This window comes from Condylostylus longicornis, unplaced genomic scaffold, assembly GCF_029603195.1.
Source record: "Condylostylus longicornis isolate FDR11 unplaced genomic scaffold, ASM2960319v2 ptg000072l, whole genome shotgun sequence".
NCBI classification, from domain to species: domain Eukaryota; kingdom Metazoa; phylum Arthropoda; class Insecta; order Diptera; family Dolichopodidae; genus Condylostylus; species Condylostylus longicornis.
The window spans coordinates 3529778-3552716 of NW_026578040.1; the positions used below are offsets into that span (position 1 = coordinate 3529778).

General features: G+C 25.0%; 2 protein-coding genes across 3 annotated transcripts in view; one reads left to right on the forward strand and one right to left on the reverse strand.

The window, feature by feature from the left end:
- The window catches only part of LOC129612499 (uncharacterized), a 108794-nt gene that overhangs the window by 73436 nt on the left and 12419 nt on the right, over positions 1-22939 (forward strand). For both annotated transcript variants that reach the window (XM_055526142.1, XM_055526141.1), the window contains exon 10: positions 12973-13232. In XM_055526142.1, coding sequence (XP_055382117.1) covers positions 12973-13232 — 260 coding nt within the window. The remainder of the gene's footprint in view (positions 1-12972; positions 13233-22939) is intronic.
- LOC129612500 (hybrid signal transduction histidine kinase K-like) overlaps positions 1-22939 on the reverse strand; it is a 159129-nt gene that overhangs the window by 17168 nt on the left and 119022 nt on the right. The window lies entirely within an intron of this gene.

Here is a 22939-nt window from a genome sequence, read left to right on the forward strand (position 1 = left end):
ATTTACATTACTGCACAGCAATTTATATTATCCTTTATTTGTGAATATTTGAAATGGTTAAGTGCAGACTACGTCTTTGTTTTCCTAAGAACTTTTCTTTATAATAACCATATTGAATTCCGGATTTTCATTTCTTGGGAATTATAAATCACTATTTCATGTTTTTGACATATTTCACATGTTTAAAATTTTACCTCATGATTGGTATTTCAAGCTCTTAGCTATTCTAAAAACATAGAATTTTGGAAAAGGTTATCGCACTATGCTTTTTAATGTCGGACAATTAGCTAATTTTATAGTTCAGCTGCACATTTACTGTTATGTTAATATTTTGTTCTCATCATTAAAAATAATTATTCGTAAAATTGAGGAATATGAAATGAACATCTTTTTTCAACTAAATTAAAAATGGAAATCGAAAATAATTTTTTTTTAGAACGACAATATTACTCAAGTACTTATTTCGTTTTTTGTTGTCCTTAAAATAAAAAAGTGAAAGAAATGGAAAATATTACGAGAAAAAAGTATTAGAAGAGAAAATAATTTTATCAAGAAGTTAATAATTTCTCAATTATGTCTCCACTTTTTACTCTGTCTCCGAGTTTACGAGTTTTGCTTTTTTTTTGCTCGACTTACACCAATTATAAATTTTCTTTTTGACAGTTTCTACTTTTCTATTGCAGTTTTTATTTTTCATTTCTTTCATTATTATCCGGTTTTATTGTGTTTTTCTTGTGTTCAGATCTTAATTTTTACAAGAAATTAGTTATTTTGGGTTTAAAATGTGGTTCAGCATATGATGGTTTCCTTTTCCATTTCAAATACAGAAAATATTGGTTCAATATTTTATTTTGGTCTAAGGATTCATATTGTATAATGGACGACCATTTAAATAAAATTTAACCTAAACTGAAACAAGAAAAATGTCTCTGAAAATTTAATTGAACAGTCTATTAAAAGACTGTCAACAAATAAAATCCTTACGAAAATAAAGTGAAATCCGGGTTTTCATAACTAATACAAGATTTCCATCCTATAAAAGGATGAAATAACAACACTAAAAAATCCATTAAAAACTATTTTATTAATTTACAAAAAAATCTTTATGTTTGTTCTTTTTATGGTTAGGAAACAATTTCAGATTTCATAGAGTCCTTATGGAAGGATAAAAAGGGTAAAAATTAAATTGTAAAAAAAAGTTATAATCGATTAATTTTTTCTCTTTATTTGTAAATTTGTTTTCTTTATTTGCAATATTTTTTTCTATTTAAAAAGTGATTTGTAATTATTTTTAAAGAAAAAAAAGCAAAAAATAAGAAAACAAAAAATCCATTTAAGAGCTAAGAAAAAAAAATTGGATAATGAAATTTTGTAAATAGTTTTGTTATTGCATTTTTTTTTAACTTTTGCAATCTTTGATTTTTAATTTTATTTTTTCTCAATAATTTTGCAAAACATTTCCAGAAAATTAATTATGAGGAAAGGAAATGCGATAAAATTTAATTGCTTTTCCTTTTTTCATTCTCAAATTAGAGCTCTCAATTTCGATTTTTAAGTGTTGCTTGCATTTTCGATTGATTTTTAAATTGATTTGTGGTTTATTTAATGTGATTTTTTGCGATTTTCAAGTTTTGTAATTGCCTTCTAAGTATATAATATATAAATAAAGTAATTTTAATTATTATTATTAAGAATTTAAAGGTGTTCTTATTGAAATCATTTCTTTTAATGAATTTTCTTTTTTCGATTCGGCTTAATAAAGAAAATTTTATATTGCTTTGTAAAGAAATGCATTTTATTCCCAATTTTACGTGCTGTAAAAGGAAGCATATAAAAAATAATGTGTTAAAAATCTATTCTATACATTTTGATATAAAAGAATTTGCTGTTATTAGTGGGTTATTATAGAACAGATTACAATGAATCTATATAAAGCAATAGACTCTCAATTTTTCTCAAATTAAAATCTCTTACTGAATATTTAAAGTTCTGTTCATGATAGATAGTTTATTATAATACATTACAATATGTTACAATGAAGCTTGTTCAAGATAGAAATATATCATGTATTAATGGAGAAAAATGTACCATGTAAAAAAATTTGCAGGAGAATTTTATCTTGAACAGACCTTAAATCATCAGCTTATGAAATACTTGCCTTTTTCGACAAAAATGTTTTAATTGAAGGGTATAAAATAATTAAACACAATCTTCAAATTGATTAAACTCTTCATCATAAAACAATCAAAACGAGTTCTAATTATCATTTTTTAATAAATATGGACGTCGCTGTAATCTCTACTTATAGGAATTTATCATTGATGTTAAAATAATTTTAAATTATTCTATTATTCCCAATTTTCTTCTCATAGGGTTTTTATGAATTATCTGATGCCACATAAAATATTTGAAAAAGAAAAAACGCACTTATAAATTATTTTATTTGCCGTAATCAAAATGCCCTTGTACAATATTATGCTAAGGATAATAAGTCGTAGACCTTATTATATGTTATACACTAAAAATTAATATAGTTTAAACAAAGAAGAAGAATATTTATAAATTTTTTTTTCTATTTCATTATTTATTTATTTCCATTAAGAACTTGTATAGAAAATCTTTAGAATTCATAATGATATGCAAATATTAGTTTTTTTTGTTGTTTTTTTTTTCCTTTTTTGTTTTTATAAATTTTTAAGTATTTATGAATAAATAGATAATGATGATAATTTATTTTATTATTATTTTCTAAATACTTAATTTTTATTTTAAAATAATTAAAATTTACAGTTTTTCCATTTTCAAGGACATAGATATCTGTTCTCAGTTCAAAGATTTCAGATTATATTAAAAATGTTGTATTGTGGGTGCTTACAAGCTATCTCGTAATTATAAAATTGTTTGTAGTCAATACCAGAAAAAATTTAATATTTGTTATTGTTTTTAAAATCCACTACTCGTCCTTTTATTGTAAAAAAATTCGTATGGCTATTCGATAACAGCGATTTGCCTTGTGTAATTTCGCCACATATGTTAAATATCTTCCACACCTGTTAAAGGTATGGTTTTAATTGTTTACACCAAATAGAACCATATTCAATGTCGTTGCATCTTTAACATACAACTATAAACCTCAAAAATGTAAAAATTCTGTAAATCAGAAAAAATTTTTGGAATTAAGTAAAACGTATGCTTTTCCCACAAGTATATAACTGAAAATTATTTTGACTTCACCTAGAATCGTTAGGATCTCGGAACAAGCTTTCATTTATATAGAAATTTGAAAGCCATTTTTCACTGCTCAACGCGTTGGTACTTAATTTTAAATGCCCGGTTCTATGAACCCTAAAATTTTGTGTTTTTTCGTAAAATGAATTTCGAATGAAGAAAATGTAGGAACAGGCAACATATTAAATTTTACATTTCAATGTAATTTGCAAAGTAAAAATTCCAAAAATTACAATCCAAACAGGTTAAATTTTACATTGGAAGTTATTTTTTGGTATGTTCATTTCTACGAATGTTTATCTGAACTATTCTTGATTTTAAATATAGGGAATAAAATAGTATTGCCACAACATTTTTAATACTTGCCCAAAAAAAATTTTGAAAAAAGTGCTTATTATTTTACCTCTGACCGTCTGCCTGTCCTTTCGTGGACATGTTTACGAAACTTTTACAACGTTGAAGGTAGAAAGGTGAAATTTTATACACCAATAGATATTTAGCGAAAAGCTATTTCAGTATATGCGAATTTTTACGTATCTCCTCCTTTCTGAAAATTATAGCCCCTCAAAAAGATATAAATGTCTGGTAAAAGATAGTCTGGTTTCTTCTACCGCCGCAAAGCAAAGCTTACCTTTAGTAAAAGAAAATGGCCGTTCAAATTAATCGCTATCTAAAACTCGTTTTTTTTTTTCAAAAATTTGTTATCGTTTTTCTTCTAGACGCCAACATCTAGAAGCTTGAAATTTTAGGAGCTTTTGGATATTAAAATAATAAATTATTTTGTTCTAACGAAGTAACTATAAATAGTTTACTTCGTTAGAACAAAATTTTTTTTACCTCCCTCTAAAGTTATTGCCTAATATATAAAATTTTCGAAATTTATAAAATTTGAATTTTTGGCACCTTATATTTTCAAAGCTGCAAGCTTTTCCAAATTTTAATAAATGTAGAAAACTAACGGTAAATTCAGTACCATCAAAAAATGTAATTATTTTTCTTTACTCACACAATTAATCTTTGAACTTGAGCATTTTGTTAACACGGTTTTTAATTTTTTTTTTCTCATCTTAATTGTATGCAATAGACTGCTTTTCTATTTTAAGTCAAGTATCTTCACTCATTCCAAAGGAAAGTGCTACATTACAAACCATTGGTCATAATCTTTACAATTGGAATTGGTTCATCACATAGAGGAAAGCTCCAAGTAAGAAATCAAAAAATTTACATTTAAAATTGTACCCTCTTCGGAGAGTAAAACACTTTTATATCTGATTTCTAGAGTTTTCAGGTAGTTAATTTTTTGGCAGCCGTTTGTAATATGTTTAGATTTAAAATTTAGTTATTTAGTTCAGGGCACTCGGTTTACTATAATAAATACAAATTATAAAATTATATGAAAGTTTTTTTGCTTTTAAAAATTTTTGGAAGCGAACTGAACTTTTAATTATTCAGAAAAAATAAAACAAAAAATTTATTTAGTTAATTTTTTCTATTCATATTATGTATGTATATTGTAAAATTGAAAATTTTTGTATATAGAAGAAACAGAAACCAACTATGAAATTCGTTTAGGTTTTTCTTTAAAGAAAAGATCGTAGTCATAAATTTTGTTTATATCAGTTAAATTTAATCTATTTTGAAAAAGATGAAAAAAAAATAGGGAAATTTACTTTTATAGTGTGTCTCTTGTCTCTTGTTATAAATTTTTTTTTCTTAGTATGAGTTATTTTTAAGGGTATTAATGGTAGAAGTTCGTGTAGTATTTCTTTTGTTTTCGTTTTTTCTCTTGTATACTTTTAGACCTATTGAATAAATGTGGTTATTTGTATTCTATTTCTAATTTCCGGTCTATTTATCGATCATAATTTGTTTGTAATAGTCTTCGTTTTGATTTTGGAAAAAATTCCAATATTATAAGCAAATTTTCAAACAAGAAAAATATTTTCTTAATACTATCTACATAAATATGTACACATTTATAAGGGCTTCTTTATATACATATTTAATAGAAAGCACAATTCAGAAATTAATTCTAAATGAATATATAAGAAAGGACACGAAGAATTAAGTTTGTAAAATTGTACAATACAATAAAATAAAATTTAATATCATAATGTGACTTTTTTCAAACTTTTTTTTTTGCCTAGGTTATTGTATAAATATTGGTTTGTATAATATTAAGAATGTGAGTATGTATATTAATAGAATTTTATAAGCCAACCATAAGATGTGAACATCAAATTACAATTTTCTATTTTTTTTTGTTTCTTTTTTCGTTTGTTTTCTTGATTATTATTTTATATTCCTCATTGTAGGGAGTTATTATTTTCGTTTCACATACATATACGCAATACGCATATACATTTGTATATATTCAATATGTATATGTTGTTTTTTCTTGTAACTTTTGTCGTATAAATTTGTTTATAATAACCATAAATGCTTTGTAATAATAGATAAAGGAAGCCATTTTGTATAGTTTAGTCATCTTTCAATTCTTTTTTAATATATATGAAAACGCTGGACCGATCATGACAAAATCAACAAAGGATCTAACTTGGAAAACTCTTAGGCCTTGATATTGTATTTTCATTATAGATTTTAATTTAACTGAAGCTCATATTTCCTGACAGTTTGTTTTGTAGTATTATGATTTCTAATACAGCGTACCTAGTATTTACTACTTTATTTTTTTTTAATTTTTCTCTATTCACGGGCTATATTATGTTTTTATCCTTTTTAACTTCATAACGCATGTGTTTTAAAAGTAATGCAAGTATGTTTTAAAAATTTCGGAAAATAAAAGCACATAATTAAAAGAGTTAAGAGTACTGCACAATATAATGAAAATAGTTTAAAAATAATGATTTTGTATTTCAAAAATTGCCACAGTTGTGACATTTTATTGTCTTTTGTTTTATATGATTCCCTCTTAATAGACTTGCTTTCTAATTCATAATTTTGTTTTCAAGGCGTAATTTTCGTTATACGAACAAAACCGACCCTGTTTTTGTAAAAATCAAAAATTAGTGTTCTTGTTTTTTGGCATAAATGTCATATCAATTCATATATTATTAACAAAACAAAAACCAAAATATCTTATGAGCTTATTATATAAAAATGATGTGTTATATTGTAATAATGGCTATGGCATTATAGATACTAGATACTAAATAGGAACTATAAAACATAATATTTTTTTTGTTCATTTCATGTTATCTTTAACTACCTACATATATGTACATATGTATACATAAGTAAATTCGTACATAATATATAAATGAAATTCGTTTCCTTTATTTTAATAACTTTTAAAAATGTCACATACGTATAATATGTGTTCAGTGTATGACAATACGTAAAAAGTCATTATACAGGAAGAGAAAAATGGAGACTTATAGAGAAATTAACTAAAAAAAACTTTAGTAAAGAATGTCAAATTTCATATACGATTCTCTCCATAATACACATTTAACTGCAAAAAAAAAGGGTATCTGGAGATGATTTCATATTATGAAACTTGAACTCAATTCATTTAAAAAAAACTACATACAGAAATAAAGTAATAAAAAGAGATAGATGAAAAAAGAGGACAGAAAACAAAACAGCAACAAAAGAAAAAACAAAAAAGATGAAAAGCAAAATCTCATTGTTCGCCTTCTTAAGCGCGCGTATGCTGACATTGATAGCAGCATCGAGTACAAAAACTGACTGACGATGCCATAATAGTGATATGCCATTCAAATATTATATTGTTATGTGTTTACTGTTCTGCTGTTGTATTTCCCAAAAGAAAGGAGCAAACCAAAAATGAAGAGGGACAGTAAAAAGTATAGAAAAAAAAAGACAAAGCCAGATGAATATTTTCTTTTATGACTTTTAAAAGGGAGTTAATGTATAAAAGAGACAAAAAATATGATTATTATTATTATTGTTATTATCATTATTACAATTATTCATTTCTTTGTTGAATCATTTATCACAGGAAAAGTTAACTTTACTTTGTTTTTGTTTTGTTTTATGTTAAGAATGACTAGTAAAACACCATCGTAGTGAAAAATATGATTAGTATGACAGAAGTCGTTTCGCTAAGGCGTTTTAAGAAAGCACAAAAAAAAGAAGAATAAAAGGTCTTTTTTCCCCATTTTTTTTCTTATAAAGAAGACACACAATAAGCGTTTAAGGAAGAAAAATAACTAAAATTATAAAGCACAGAAAATTGTTTCATAATTTTTATTGTCATTTCTATGTAATATTGTTAAGTGACAAGAGTGAATCAAAGTTACTTTAGTATATTTAACTCAAAAGTTTTGCATTTTTTTTTATTTTAATTTTTTTTTGCTATATTGTTTTCGAATTAATATTTTATGTTAAAATTATTTTTGTATAAATTTAGTTCATAAAAAATTTAGGGGTTAAAGAGACAATGCAGTAAAAAATTGACCAAAGTTTCAAAATTCGGTGGGTTTAAACTGTTCAAATTTTTTGTACTTTAAGTGTTTATTTATTTTGCAGACATATACAACAAGCTTATTATATTGTATAATCTTTACTAAATTGAATTAAACTTGAGTATTCAATATTAAATCTACCTACAATTATTAAGTAGTCGGTTCAAACCGACTGAATAATGAACTTAGATAATCTGAGTTTAAAAATTTGTTTTTGAAACATTTAGAAATAACTTTGATTGCTAAATGGCATTTAATAAAACCTGCGAAACCACATAATAGAACCTTCACGGATATTATGTCTGACCTGTAAGTCGACACACGACGTTTCATGAATCTAGCTTTAATATTTTTCCAAATATTTAAAATTAACATTCGGAGTTGCATGACAGCTACACGAACCTATCAAGTCATTCCACCAAAATTTCAGAAATATATGTGACCTAAAATTGAACACACACGACTGCCAAGTTTCATGAATCTAGCTTTATTATTTTTCCAAATATTTAAGATTAACTTTTGGAGTCATATGGCAGCTACCCGAACTCGTTGTCCGAGTTGGCCCAATTACAATAGCAGCCGCCGTTTGCGCAAAAGAAGGAACTTGTAAAAGTTTGGTTTCGGTTGCTTTATCCGTTTTTGAGTTATCGTGCCATCGGACGGATGGACGGTCATGTCTAAATCGACACAGAATTTTACGCTGAGCAAGAATATATATATATGTCCATATCGAAGACAACTCCTTCAAATGGTTTCAAACTCCATACCAAAGTGAATATACCCTTTCCGAAGTGGAGAATATAAAAACGATCTTCTCTTTACATTGCCTTTGGAATGTGCTATTATTAATAATATGAAAATTATTGCATATGTGTAGGTTCAGAATGAAACTTAAAGAACAATATTCCAAATTCCATTTTGTGAAAAGAACATAATATTAAACGGTACTCATTTGTTTTTAGAGAAATTTGACAAGGTTAACAATTTGAGCGAACTTAGTTGCGGAAAACTGCGATATTGTTAATTTTGAGAATCGATAGCACAGACTTGTGCAGTGTTTATTATGAAACAAAATTATTTGTTAGAGTCCAGAATTTTTAAAAGTTTCAAATTGTACAATTAAATCCGCGTTAGGAGATGGTCCACAACTTTAAAAGGTAAGGTATTTAAAAATTCTCTTTTGACGAAATTGGTTTCTCAGCAACATCCTTAATTAATTTAATGAGTTATTTAGTGAATTTTTAACAATATTTTTAATAAATTTTAAAATTTATGAATAATATTGCAATCAGAAATCACGAAATTTTTATATTATTAAAAGATTCTCATTTTATTTAATTTAAGCAAACTATAGATTTCTTAAATATTTATAGGCAAAGTCTTTGAAAACCTAATAATTAGATATATTCATAATATTAATTTGCGAATAAATTATTTATGTAAATTAGTTCCTAGACCAGGGATGGGGAACCTTTTTTCTATATAAGGCCAAATTTTAGTCAATGCAAAGTCAATCAGGCCGCAAAGTTTAAAAAAAAGTCCAAAGGTTATAAATTTTTGCTTTGTGTAGGTTGATGAAAACAAAATTATGTCAGAATATAAAAAATAACATAAAACAGTTTATTTCATAAATAAAAATAGATAAGTAAGTATGTACATTATTAATAAAATAATATGGTTCATTATTTCAATGACTTTTCTGTGATTGTTTGTTGCTCGATAACAATTTTATATTTGGTTCCAGCCTCGTTGACTTCAATCTTAGTTGGTCTTCCAAATGAGCGTTAGTTAATTGGGATCTCAAGCAGTATTTAATTTGCGTCATATGTGAAAATGTTGATTCACAGCAATAAGTTGTGCCGAAACAGGAGAGGATACGTTTTTTATAATAATTTTAAGTTTGAGCTTCTTTTAAATTTTTGATTTTGATAGGATTCAAATATCAATATGTGTTTGTTTTCAAACAATAAATAAATTTTGAACTCAAACAAATGTGTGAAAGCATTTTTTTAAAATTATTGAAAAAGTTTACTAGCGTGGCATACAATTATTCTGAAAGAAGCCCGGACATAGGATTCAAATATTAATATGGGTTTGTTTTCAAACAAATATGTATGTAAATTTTGAATTCAAATGTTGTTAGAAATTTCATGGCTTTGAATTTTCCAATTTTTAGTTTTCAAATTTGAAAGTTTATGTGCACGGTTTATTTTTCTAAATGTTTGATTTGTTTTCGAAAATTTGGCAGCAAAATTTTAATTTTTAAGAAATATAAGAAATAAATTTTTTTAAGGACAAAGGCCACTAAAAAACAGTTAAAAGGCCGCATGCGGCCTTAAGGCCGCAGGTTCCCCATGCCTGTCCTAGACATTACGTCGTTGTCCTATAACAATTCGCTTATTTTATAAAAATGTGGGAAAATTTCAAAATTATTTAAGGAATTCTAAATAAAAAATTCCATATTAATTATTCTTATAAAAATTTCAAATGAATATTATAATTAACGTGTATAAGAAAATTTAAGTAGGCAAATTAGTAGACAAAATTATGAACATTCAATTAAATTTATGAGAAATTTAATCACTGTACATTAGATCTATAAGTGTGTAACATACTTATGTAAAAGAATTTTACAATTAATATGATAAAAAAATTGGTTTCTTTAAAATTTTTAATCTGTATTTAAGTTTTATCAATACTTCCTTTTGTATTTGTTTACAAAATTTTAATTACAGGTTAAATGAACATAATAAAATTCAATGAAAACTTCAAGAGGTTTTCTTATTAAAATTTAGTAAATTAAGCATAAAGGCTTCTTTACTTAATCCAATAAAAGTTAATGACAAACTATTTTTTTTTTATAGATTAATATCATAACTTTTTCTATTCTTTACACATAATAGATTTTAATAAGTTAATCCTTTCATATTATAGCTATATAATTCAATTAATAATTAAGTAATTGTACATTTTAATTGAAAATCTTTAAAATTTTCTCATGTATAAATAATATCCTTTCTCTACAGGACTTAATTATTTTATTGAGTTCTTATTTTATAATATTCATAAATAAATTTTCTATAGCTCTTCTTTCTATATAATATATTGGATATTATCTTGGATATTAATTCAATTTTCTTTTAAAAAATATTGTCATTAGTTTTTAGAACTAAATGAAAGTTGAAAAACTTATAAAAACAAGTTCACGACTAAAATATGTTTTTTAAAAATTTGGACTTAAAAAGTTTTTGTAAAGAATAATATTGTTTCATTGAACAGCGCTATTCACGTTATGCAGCCCCATCTAAATTTCAGAAAATTCGAAACAAATCTAAAACTTGTGAACATTTGATGACAAAATATTCGGCTTAGTTTTGATATTTTAGACTGGTAAATAAATTATTATGAAATGCACATATGGGAGAAAAATGAAAGATAAATTCTAGACAAGTAAAAGCACTTCGTTTCGGTCAAATTAATGTTTGTAAACTTATTTTTTTTTTGCAATTTTAAATTCCTTAACATACGACGAATAAAAATTTAAGTTTCAACTACAAATAAAATATTTTAATTTAAAGTTCAACATACGTTCTACATACAAAATTATTAGTAAAAGGATAAAAGAAACTCATTATAAATTTATTTCATCTAGATAAAATTTTAAATATTTTTCAAAAATTCGATGTGAATTATGGAAAATTTTTCGACTATAGCATTATCCTGTACGTACAATAATTTTTAATCATTTAATTTATTATAATTTGGAAATTACAAGTCATTCTTTAAACATTTGAAATATTTTAAATTTTTGCTTTTTTTTTTATGAAAACTATAATTTAAAATTATTGTAAAAAAGACCTCACCAAAAATGAATTATTTCCCTACATAGAAATTTTCATTGTGAAGTTATAAAACTTATAATATAAACAACGTACACACGTACTTGGTGTATAAATTTTTAAATTAAATATTTAAGAACTACAATTTACATTGTCCTGAAAATCTATTATGAAAAATTATTTTTGTTTTTGTTCTCCGAAAATTATTAACACCCAACCATTTCAATATAAACATAGATTCTTAACTAATTATATATTCAAATACCCTTTCATAATAGTTTGAACGCATATCTAGATAGCTATTAGATATTATATTATAGTCTATTTCGGATTACGTATTTACATTTAGAATTAAAAATATTTTATCGTTTTAACTAAATTAAACGTAAGTTTTAAATATTTTCACATAAGTTATTTACAAATAGAATAAAAAAGCAGAAATAATATTGCATTGAGCTGTTTTAAAGTGACTGCATTTAGTAAGTTCTGATTCGGACCTGAACCGCATATTCATTATAAATTCAAGTTTAATCCATTCATTTAAGAAGTGTCCCGTGCTACAAAATATTATCATTGCTAGGTAATTAAAAAATATGTTGTGGTCAGCATATAATCGACTACAATCGATCCCTCAAATGATAAGTATGTATATAGACACAAAGAATGTGTGTCAATATATTTAAAAGAACGCATTGCGGAACCTTCTAACTTGATTATATATACAATCGACATTTCGATAAATAATCGACATCGAATAGAATTATATATACAATCGACATTTTAAGAAAACTCATTCATTAAGGTATTAAATATATCGTCAAAAATGTAGTATAGAGTGGTATTTATGGGTTAGTTTTTGAAATTCACACTTTATTTTATCCCAAAATTTAAATAGAGAAAATGTGTAAATACCATAATGATGTACGACATAAAGACGAACTGATTTCATGCAAAAAGGCTTTCTCTTATATGGAAAAGAAAAATTGACTCTGTAATTTTACTGTGATTACAATACTTCTCTTTCTGTTTGAAATTCGGTCAGCAAAAAGGTAAAATATATCGTTATATATTTAACGGAGTTTTGTACACTCGTAACAGTTATTTAAAATTTTAATTCATTCTTATTTCGCATTAAATGTATGTGTTTGTATGTATAAATGTTCTAATTTACGAATAAATAATTTTACTATACTAGCAATTTAATTAAATATAATTCACGAATTTTATCTCTTTATTTTTATCATTTTTCAATGTTTTCCACTTACTACATATTCCTTTCTTCTTTCATACTCCAATTTCTACTTATGTGTATGTATATAAACTCTTCACGTTTATATAAGTGTAAAAATGTATTATGCAATCATTTGTGTGTGATATTATAATATTTTATAAAATATTTAATTTTTATTTTTACTTCTCTATATTTTACTAAATACTTTTATATATATATGCAGGGTCTATTTTGGGCTTTAGCGTGTATTTGGTTAATATACCCTGGTATTAAGATGCCACATATAAAAGGTGAAGCATATGTTGGTAATTCGACCTATGAATTCATTTATACACAATATATACCAACGGAATTCTTTATTAACGGTATTGTATCTGGTTTATTAACCGTTGTGAACGTGATTTGCATATTTATAACTGCAATTATCGTATTAAAAATAAAAGAAGTTTCAGCACCATATACAGCTAGTCCCGATCTAAAGAGGTAAATATAAAAATATTTTTATTTATAAAAATAATATTATGTCCTTATACCTTAAGGATATATTATTAGTAAGAATGTGGGTATGTGTGTGTATTTCATATTTTTTTATGAAAATTTTGTTTTTTATTAATTTCCTATTTAAAATGTTATGTCATTTGTATGATGTTAATATAGAGTATTTTTACACTGAGAAAAATATTTTTTAAACAGAACGGGCAGAAAATGTTTATTTGTGCTTTGAACAAAAATAATACGAGTTTTAAAATTTTTTATTTACAAATCTAGATATGTTTTTTTTTTTAGTGTGTATATGTTTATACATGTATCGTATAATCGTATACCAGTTCCTTAGAAGCACGTGTGTTAAGTAACTACATACACATTCTTAATTTAAGTTTCAAACACATTTCGTTAATAAAGATATTGTTGTATTAACAGAATTAAAAGAAAAAAACATTCTTTTTTGACTAGCAAAATTCGGAATTTAAAAAAGTTTAAATAAAGAATAAGCCAATAATGTACGGTACACGTACAATGAATTGAAGTTTCTCCTGTCACATTTTCTATTTAAACTTCAATTTAATAAATTTAAACTATAAAATGTTTTTATTAAATTTCATTTAATACAAGCAAACTTCTTGGTTTTGAATATTTCAGTTTATTAAAAATTATAACTTAATGTTTTTTGCATTAGCTAGAGTGTTTGCTATTCAAAAATAATTTCATTTTACCAAGAAAAGGTATTATACCATATTATAAAAAACTTTATAAAAGTTTTGGCAGTACATGTTTAGTTTCATATTTTGGTTTTCTAATAATATTGCATACTATAATTAAATAAGTTAAATTGGTAAAATTTCTGATTCGAATATAAAATATAAGTTGTATGTTATATAAGTTAAATTCGAATATAAAATATGTAGGTATGTATGTATAAAATTTGATTTCGAGTAATATAAGAAGTGATGAACTGCAAAATGAGCATGAATCAGATGATGTTATCATTAGGTTTCTTTGAATTATAAATATAATTTTAAGAAAATTAAAATGAAAACGAAGAATGTGTAAATAAGTGTGTGCATAAATAATGTTCTCATTTAAATAAAATAATTTCTTAGAAAATTAAGAATTATTTTCCCTTTTAGCTACAATGTGTTATATAAAGAAACTACTTAATATTTCAAAAATAATAAACAAAATGAGAAAATTAACGAATTTTCGTATTATGAAAATGAAGTGATGATGAAAATATGTGATGAAAATTAATAAAACAAAATATGGTGTACATGTTAATATTTTGTACTTAAATTATATAATTTTAATATTCCTTACGTATTTATGTTATCAATAATTATGACTAATTATGTTTGGTAAGCATCAAACGTTTGTAAGGAAGATAAATTCCATATGATAAGGCTGGGATGATAATATCGAAATATCAGAATATCAATTTATATTGATTAATTGTTCATAACATTTATTCGATACATGTAATTCCGATATATTGGCATATCGATCCTTTTTTGCCAATATTTATTAATTTATAATATAAAACTCTTTTCCTCTGCTATAATTGTTTAATTATTGTAAATTAATTCCAAATTTCTCCAAAAAGAATTTCTACTTTTGCATTTATAAAGTAATTTATAAATTGTTAATCATTTTTCTTCACATACAAGATTTTATCTCTTAATGCAAAAATCAATACAATTAACAAAAAGTAATATAAAAGCTGCTATTTAAAAAAAATTATGTTTTTGAAATGATTTATTTCTTCCGAATTTAAAGAGTTGTAATTATAAGTCTTAACAAATCCTGAACATAAAGTTTTCTTTAAATAATCAATAATATTCTTAAAAATATCGAATAATCGATATTGACGAAGAAATACTTGTTCAATTTATCCTAACGATATTTTTATGCTGTAAGTCCCAACTCTATAAAAAAATGCAAACATAATATTGTTGTTAACCACATTAGTTGGAAGTTTTTTTATTACGAACGACTTAATTATCGTTCAAATATAAACCAAATATAATATTGCAATTTGAAAAGAGAACAGTTGATAAAATTGTTATCACAAATCCGCTTAAAATTATAATTAGAACAACTGTTTATAAACCAATGATCATTTGTCAAAAAACTTCATTGAATACGTTTTGCTTAATTGTTTTGTGTAATTCAATATTCTAAATTAAATATTATTAATTTGAAATTTGAAAAAACTATATATTTCGTGTTACTAATTATGGACTCTCGTTGTGAAGGCTATTGTTATTGTCTATCAAATTACCACTGTGTGTATGAAAAATTTACATTTTTTTCCTAATTAAATTTTATAATTAACTTTTTCACTTGAATTTAAGATACAGTTGAATTTAAATAAAATATACCTGGAGAAGAGGTACAAGAGGTTTTAAAATTCTCTAGCAGTAATCGTCATCGATAAAACATTTGTTCGCCTTTTATTAGTGTATAGTACTTCCATTTTTCGGCTTTTATATTGTTTTCTAAATTTATGCAAATTTAACTGGAATATTTTCAGTAAAAATCGCCCTCTTTCAATGCAATATAATAAATTCAATACAATATAACTTATTACAAGAATTGTTTTAACAGAACAAATGAACTGTTCTTACAAAATAATTGTTTTAACAAAATTATTTCTCTAATTAAACCAAGACCATTATAAACGTCAGCTTCAGAATTGAGCAAATGTTAAAGAGAAATGTGCTATCTAATAAGTTTCTTTGGTCGATATGATTTTTGTTTAATTTTTATACCCGTACGAACGTATGTTCGAAGGGTATACTTAATTTGCCTTACCGTTTGTAACACTAAGAAATAACGGTCTTAGATATGAACTCAAGTGCATGTTTTTGATCAATGTCGAATTCTGAGTCGATTTAGCGTTTTCTGTCCGTCCGTCCGCTCCAGCGATAGCTCAAAATCTGATAAAGATAAAATTTTTTGAAATTGCTTTGCTCTTTCTACGAGTAGTAGCTGCCATACAATTTCAATAGTAGTTTGGCCATTTTTTAAACAATATTGGAAACACAATACTCAAATTTTGCATAAATTAATATGGTATGTATGTAAGTAATAAGGTTGTAGTATGTCCCATAGTCAGCAATGACATATTTATTCGCACATAGGATAACAAATTTGTACGGGTATCACAGAATTGACACGGTCTACTCTATTTTTTCTCGTTTGAATATAAAAATATTTTATATCTAGGTTATATGAATCCAGAGGCAGGTTTTATAAAACAAGGTCTGTTTGAAAACATCAAAGAATAAGATTGGCGTTCGACGCAATCGCAATATAAGTGGTAATCCCTTTTACAAAAACCATTTTTTCTTGACATTTTTTTTATCCAGATTCAACTGTATTATTCCTGAAATAATAATAATCTCATATTATTTTAGTAAATAGCAGATTGCCTTTTAAATAAATCTGCAAAATTTAATATTCTATATACATAAAAATACTATCATTTACGCAAATAGATACGTTAAATACATCATCAATTTAAATTAAATTTAGAACTCAATTAAAACCATATTTAAAATACAAAAAAAAAATCATTTCAGGGTTCTGATATTGTATTTTGCCTCAGAAATTAATTTGGCAAGAAAACTCAAATATCAATTTACATATATGTATATGTGTATTTTATAATTATTGAAGTATCCTTTTTATACCCGTACGAACGTATGTTCGAAGGGTATACTAAATTTGCCTTACCGTTTGCAACGCTAAGAAATAACGGTGCTAGATATAGACCCAAGTGTATGTTTTTGATCAGCGTCAAATTCTGAGTTGATTTAGCTTTGTCTGTCCGTCCGTCCGTCCGTCCGAACTATTACTCAAAAACTAATTGAGCTAAGTTCACCAAATTTTCACAAATGATTTATTGTAGTAAGTGCCAGAACCCTATTTAAATTGGACATGATCGGGGTACCGGTTCGGGTAGCTGCCATACAACTTTAAAATTTATTTGTCTATATCTCAGAAACTTTAAAAGCTGTGGTATTGAAATTTCACACAAACAAATATATTAGTAGGGCCAATGTGTCTCATAAAAGTTGTTGAAATTACTTGGTTCCTTCTGGTACCTGCGATACAACTTCAAAAGTTATTTGGCTATATCTCAGAAACTATAAAAGCTGTGGTATTGAAATTTCACATAAGCAAATATATTAGTAGGGCCGATGTGCTTGATAAAATTCGTTAAAATTTCTTGGCTCTTTCTGGTAGCTGGCATACAACTTCAACAGTAGTTTTGCATACACAGTATTTTGAAAAACACATTGTACTGAAATTTTGCATAAATTAATATGGTAATACGGCAACTTAAAGTCATAGTCCGTCCCATGGTCAGTTATGGCATCTTCATTCGCACATAGGATAACAAATTCGTACGGGTATCACAGAGTTGACAAGGTCAACTCTATTTTTTCTCGTTTATATGAAAAATAAAATATCTGTGCCTATGTTCCCACAAATGCATAACATGTAATTTCATATAAAAAAAATATTTTGAGATTGCTTTTTTGTTTCGTATTTTAAAACTCATATAGATAAAATATTAATTTTATTTATTTATATACGAGTATCATGTACATGTTATACATAATATATGTATAATATATACTTTTCATATTTAACACTTAAAATGTAAATATTGTTCAAAAACTGGGAAAAACTTTGCAAATATTTGAATTTATATTATTTAAGTTTAATTAATTCATAAATATTTTTAAAGTTTTATTTATTTCAAATATTTTCATTTAAATAACGATTTTAACGATAGATATTATGGATAATTCTTACGTTATAAATTTATGGTAATAGAAAAATTTACTTAGTTGATAAATACCATATGCGAGACCAGGCTGTGCACGTGAGGCAGAGGAAGTGTGACGGATTTAGATAGATTTTTCAATAGAACCTTAGATAGACCACCTGTAATTGTACGAACATTGAGAGCCTGGTAACCACGATGTAGTTTTAGCGAAGCGGTACATTTGTGCTATTTGGTGGACAATTTTTGAAAAAATTCTTAACGCTTAACACTATTGTTCATACGCTTAAAAATGTTTTTGGGATATTAAATGCCTGAGAAAAACAAATAATTATTGAGTTTTTTGATTGTACAAAATCTGTAGAAAATAATAATTCTAAAATAAAACAAATTTCATCTGCCTTTCTAGCTTAGAGAGATGTTTTAAAGGAAATTTTTAAATACCGCGACTTCAATTTTCTAATATTTTTATTTTTCAAGTTCCAGAAGCGTTAGACCCAAATTATGAAAATAATGCTATAAAATGCTTTTTATTTTGCAAATCATTGATTTGATTACCAGTATTTTGAATATGCAATTTTTCCAAGAAATATGTAATGCTTTTTTAATGAAATTGGAAAAAGCGATTCTTAATTTTAATCTGTCTGTCACGTATTCAATGTACAAAACAACATTTCTTTAAGATATTGAAAGTGAATGTAATCCTTACGAAAAATATTTTTGTCTAGAAGTTATTTTTGCTTACCGTCCTCTTTTCTCCATTCTATTGTGAAACCCAAACAAATTGGTAAACAATTTTTAAAAAATCGCTGTCAATGCATCTCATAATAATTTTTGCTCACTCCCCAAAAAGTATGCAATTTTTTTTTACAAATAAAAAATTTATCATATTAATGAGAGCAATTTCAGTAGAAGATTGTGTTTTGGAATAAGTTTGTTCATTTTTTCAAGGGAGATGTACCACATTACAAACTATAAGTTTGATCCCAACTTACTTTATGTTATTTACTAAACATTGTTAATGAAAAACATTGACTTTTTTACCGGATATTTCATGAATAAGACCCATTTTTATGATTTATTCAAATATATTTTAATATAAGGGCTGAGGTGGTAAATCAATTTTATAAACAGAGTTCATAAAAATTACAAGGAAAATGAATGTAAAAGTAAAATCTACTAAACTCAACTTTAATTTTTTTGTTAATATTGTTTTTGTGATTAATTTAATTTATTTTTGAACAATTTGTAAATTTACCAAGTATAAAAATTCATATTTCCCTTATAGAATCAAGGAAACATTTAAGTTTTCATTAAAAAAAATAAAGATTGCAAACAAGCAAATTTCACTATAAAAGAAAATACAAGTGATTATTCTTTTGCAAATGAATTTTAACAATTAAAAATTATGCAAAGAAAATAGTAATTAAACTTCACATTTAAAAAACATTTAAATATTGACCTTTTCAAGTTTTTTAGAAAACTTATAACACTTTTATATTTTAAATTCAGAAAAGACGATATTCTCTCAAAAGGATATTTTATCCTTTTATAAATTTTATACAAGGAAAAAAGAAAAGACTTAACTTCTCAAGAAAAAATAAACTACAAAAATTTTTTATTTATTTTATACTTTAATTAAAATCCATTTAAAATTTTCTTTTCATAAGAAGCATGCACTCTTATGATTATTATCTTTGACACTTTTGAAAATAATAGCACTTGTACGATATAATAGCAATAACAGTAAGAATTGGAATTGATCATAATAGTATTAAAAATTAAAAAAAAATGAAGAAGTACTTTTACAGTGTATATTACAAGTTTTTTGTCAACAAAAGTCTGAAGAAAGAATTTTAAAAGCCTAATTTTTACAAACACATGCACTATTAAGGAAAATACTTGTATTATTCTCTACTAATAAGTTAGCGTTAAAATATAATTTTAAATATTTTATATTTTAAATATTAAATTGCTCTGAATGAGAGAATTATCACCAATATTATGGCAATAAAATTTGAAAAAAAATGAATACAAATCCAATTATTTTGCACTTATTCTTATATTAAAAAATATTGTTACGCTAAAATTATGGTTTTCTAATAATACTCTTATGAAAAATTTGTTTATATAAATTGTTAAAGTTCCTCAAGCACAGCTATCAAAGTGGCCTACTGATTAGTACTACTTTCGCTAAACAATTTTCGCATCTAAATTTCGTATATTTTTCATTCACTTGACAACAAAATGGCATATGAATCTTTAAGTCTAAGTTTTTCGAAAAAGATAAAACTAAACAATGTAAGTGTTGCATTAATTTCGCTTTGTTAAATTAAAAAAAAAACATGTATTTCAAATTCAGTACATTTTACTTAATTTTCGTAATTAATAATTATAAAATAGAATACAAAATTATCCCGGTTTACGATAATGGTAAAATTTATGCATTATTCCAAAATTGTTTCGCTTCTTTTTTTCTCGGCAAATCAACTTACGCATATTTGCGAGTTGCGTATTTTTACATAGTAGACCACAAGGTCAACGATAACAAAATAAGACTAAAGCCAAAAACAATGAAGTTTAATATGGAAGGTAATTTTAAATAATTGAACCGTACTTTTAAAGGAGTAAAAAATAAAAAACAAAATATTTTTGCTTTAACTGATGATTTAAGGTTACGATAGAATAACTACTAAAAATAGCATTTTCAAGATTTTGGGGAACTAAAACATGACTAAGATGTTGATAGGCTGAAATTTTGCTCTAAAATGAATATATTTTTTAAGATTTTCAATTAAAATTTTTGTTTTTTATCTCTAAATTGGTATAGGTTTTGTAAACAATAGTCTTATTGAAATTTTACTAATAATTCGTTATGATCGTCAATAATAATAACCAATATTTTTATTTTCATTTAGTTAGCTTTAAAATTCAAAGTTCTTTCCGTATTAAATTTATCTTTTACGCACTTCAACACTTCCATATTCCTATTATGGTGCCATAATATAAAATTTATCATAAGCAATTTAATAGGCAAACATAATCATTATATTTAGAGCAATATGAAAGAAAAAAACATCATTTGAAATGATTTTCATTCAACAATACTTTTCCTGTCTACATAGTTTTTGTAATTAAATTTTAAATATATTTCTTAAGGAATTTTCTTATAAATTTTTCTTTAGAGACATTAACGCAGCACTAATTTATTTTATAGAATAGAAAGTTTACAGATTTAAGAGTACGTTATCAATTTAAGAGGTATTTTGATTATTAATTATTAAAGAGATATTAAAATACTGAATGAGAAATGAATTTATTAGTTGGCAGTAAATTAATGGATGTACCTAGATTATAACTGTTTTTCTAGCCTAATCTGACCGATTACATTCAATTAATATTTTCCGTTATTTTAAGTTATTCTTGTTTGATAACAGCATAAGAAAATATTATTTGTTTACAATTATAATAGTGTTCTGATTTTGATAACTTCCTTTATATTTAAAATAATCATTATCGTTTTATAAATCTATCTATTCACTTTGAATTCAATTCGTTTGTATATACTAAAAATAATGTATGTTGTATATACTAAAAACCATTTAACACTTGGCACAAAAACATAATATTATACTCATGAGTTTGAAAGTTGTCTTATGAGAGATATTCTGACACATCACTTTGCATCATTGAATGGAGGATACCCAATGCGTAATAGTTTCTTTTTTCTTTATATAAACTCTGTCACTTGTGTATGTCTGGATAACATACAAAGTGTATAAACGTCTACTATATCAATTGCAGATCATATTAAGGTCCTCTTGTTTTTTTTTCTTGTTGTCTTTGTCTTTAAGGGAAAAAGCGACAAGGATCAAAACTAAAAGCAAAAAAAGAACACAAAAAGAAAAAACGAAAAACTAAAAACATAATTATACCAACAACAAAAACAATAAATAAAACAGGAAAAAGGAATAATAAATGAGGAGAAAAGTTTTATATTTTATAAAGCTCAAAACAATTTTCCTTTATATATGTACGTAGGCACGCATATTAAGAAATGGTGTTTAAAAGTTATTGTCATACCATATAAGATAAAGGAGTTGTAGGAGATAGAGACGAAATACAAAAAAAAAAACAAAAAATTAAAAATTGTGATATAGGCATGACAAAGTAAAATAATGAAAACATAATAAAATAAATGAAAACTTGTAAAAAAGGACTTGGCTTCCTTTACTTAACAGCATTTTTTAACATGCCTAAAGGAATTATAACGTAATGTGTATAATGAATTTTTTATTACACTTATAATGCCTTCAACAACACAGCCGGAAAATGGAATTGCATTTGTATTAAGGCATGACATGGGGCTCGTTTAGAACTCATTAGAAACTAAAACGCTGGAAATTAATACATAGATCTCCCAATTTTTTGAAATACTTAAATCCTGAGTTTCTTACATTTAAAGTTTTCATCATCTTGCTCTACAGATCTATAAATAATGGAGGTTTTTTAATAACTTTATGCATAATAAATAATTTAACTTTAAATCACATGCTCTTATGCAGTGTTTTGCACTTAGTATCAGATCTTATGCAGTGTTTTTGAATATGAAAGATTTATGACAATTTGTTTGTTTCAATAAAAATATAATATGATGACTGTTACTAAATTAGTAAGTCAATTTTCTTAAATTAAAAAAAAGAAAAACAGAAAAACTAAAAAAAACTAGCAACGTATTTTATAAATTCTTTGGTTTCCGATTCTCTGAAAAATATCTTAAAGTTGGTCAATTTAACTCTATTATATTGCTTACATTAATATTTTGCTTTCCTTTTTGGCTTTAATGCAAATTTTTTGTAACACTAAAGTTTCCGTATATAATTCACATTTATGTATA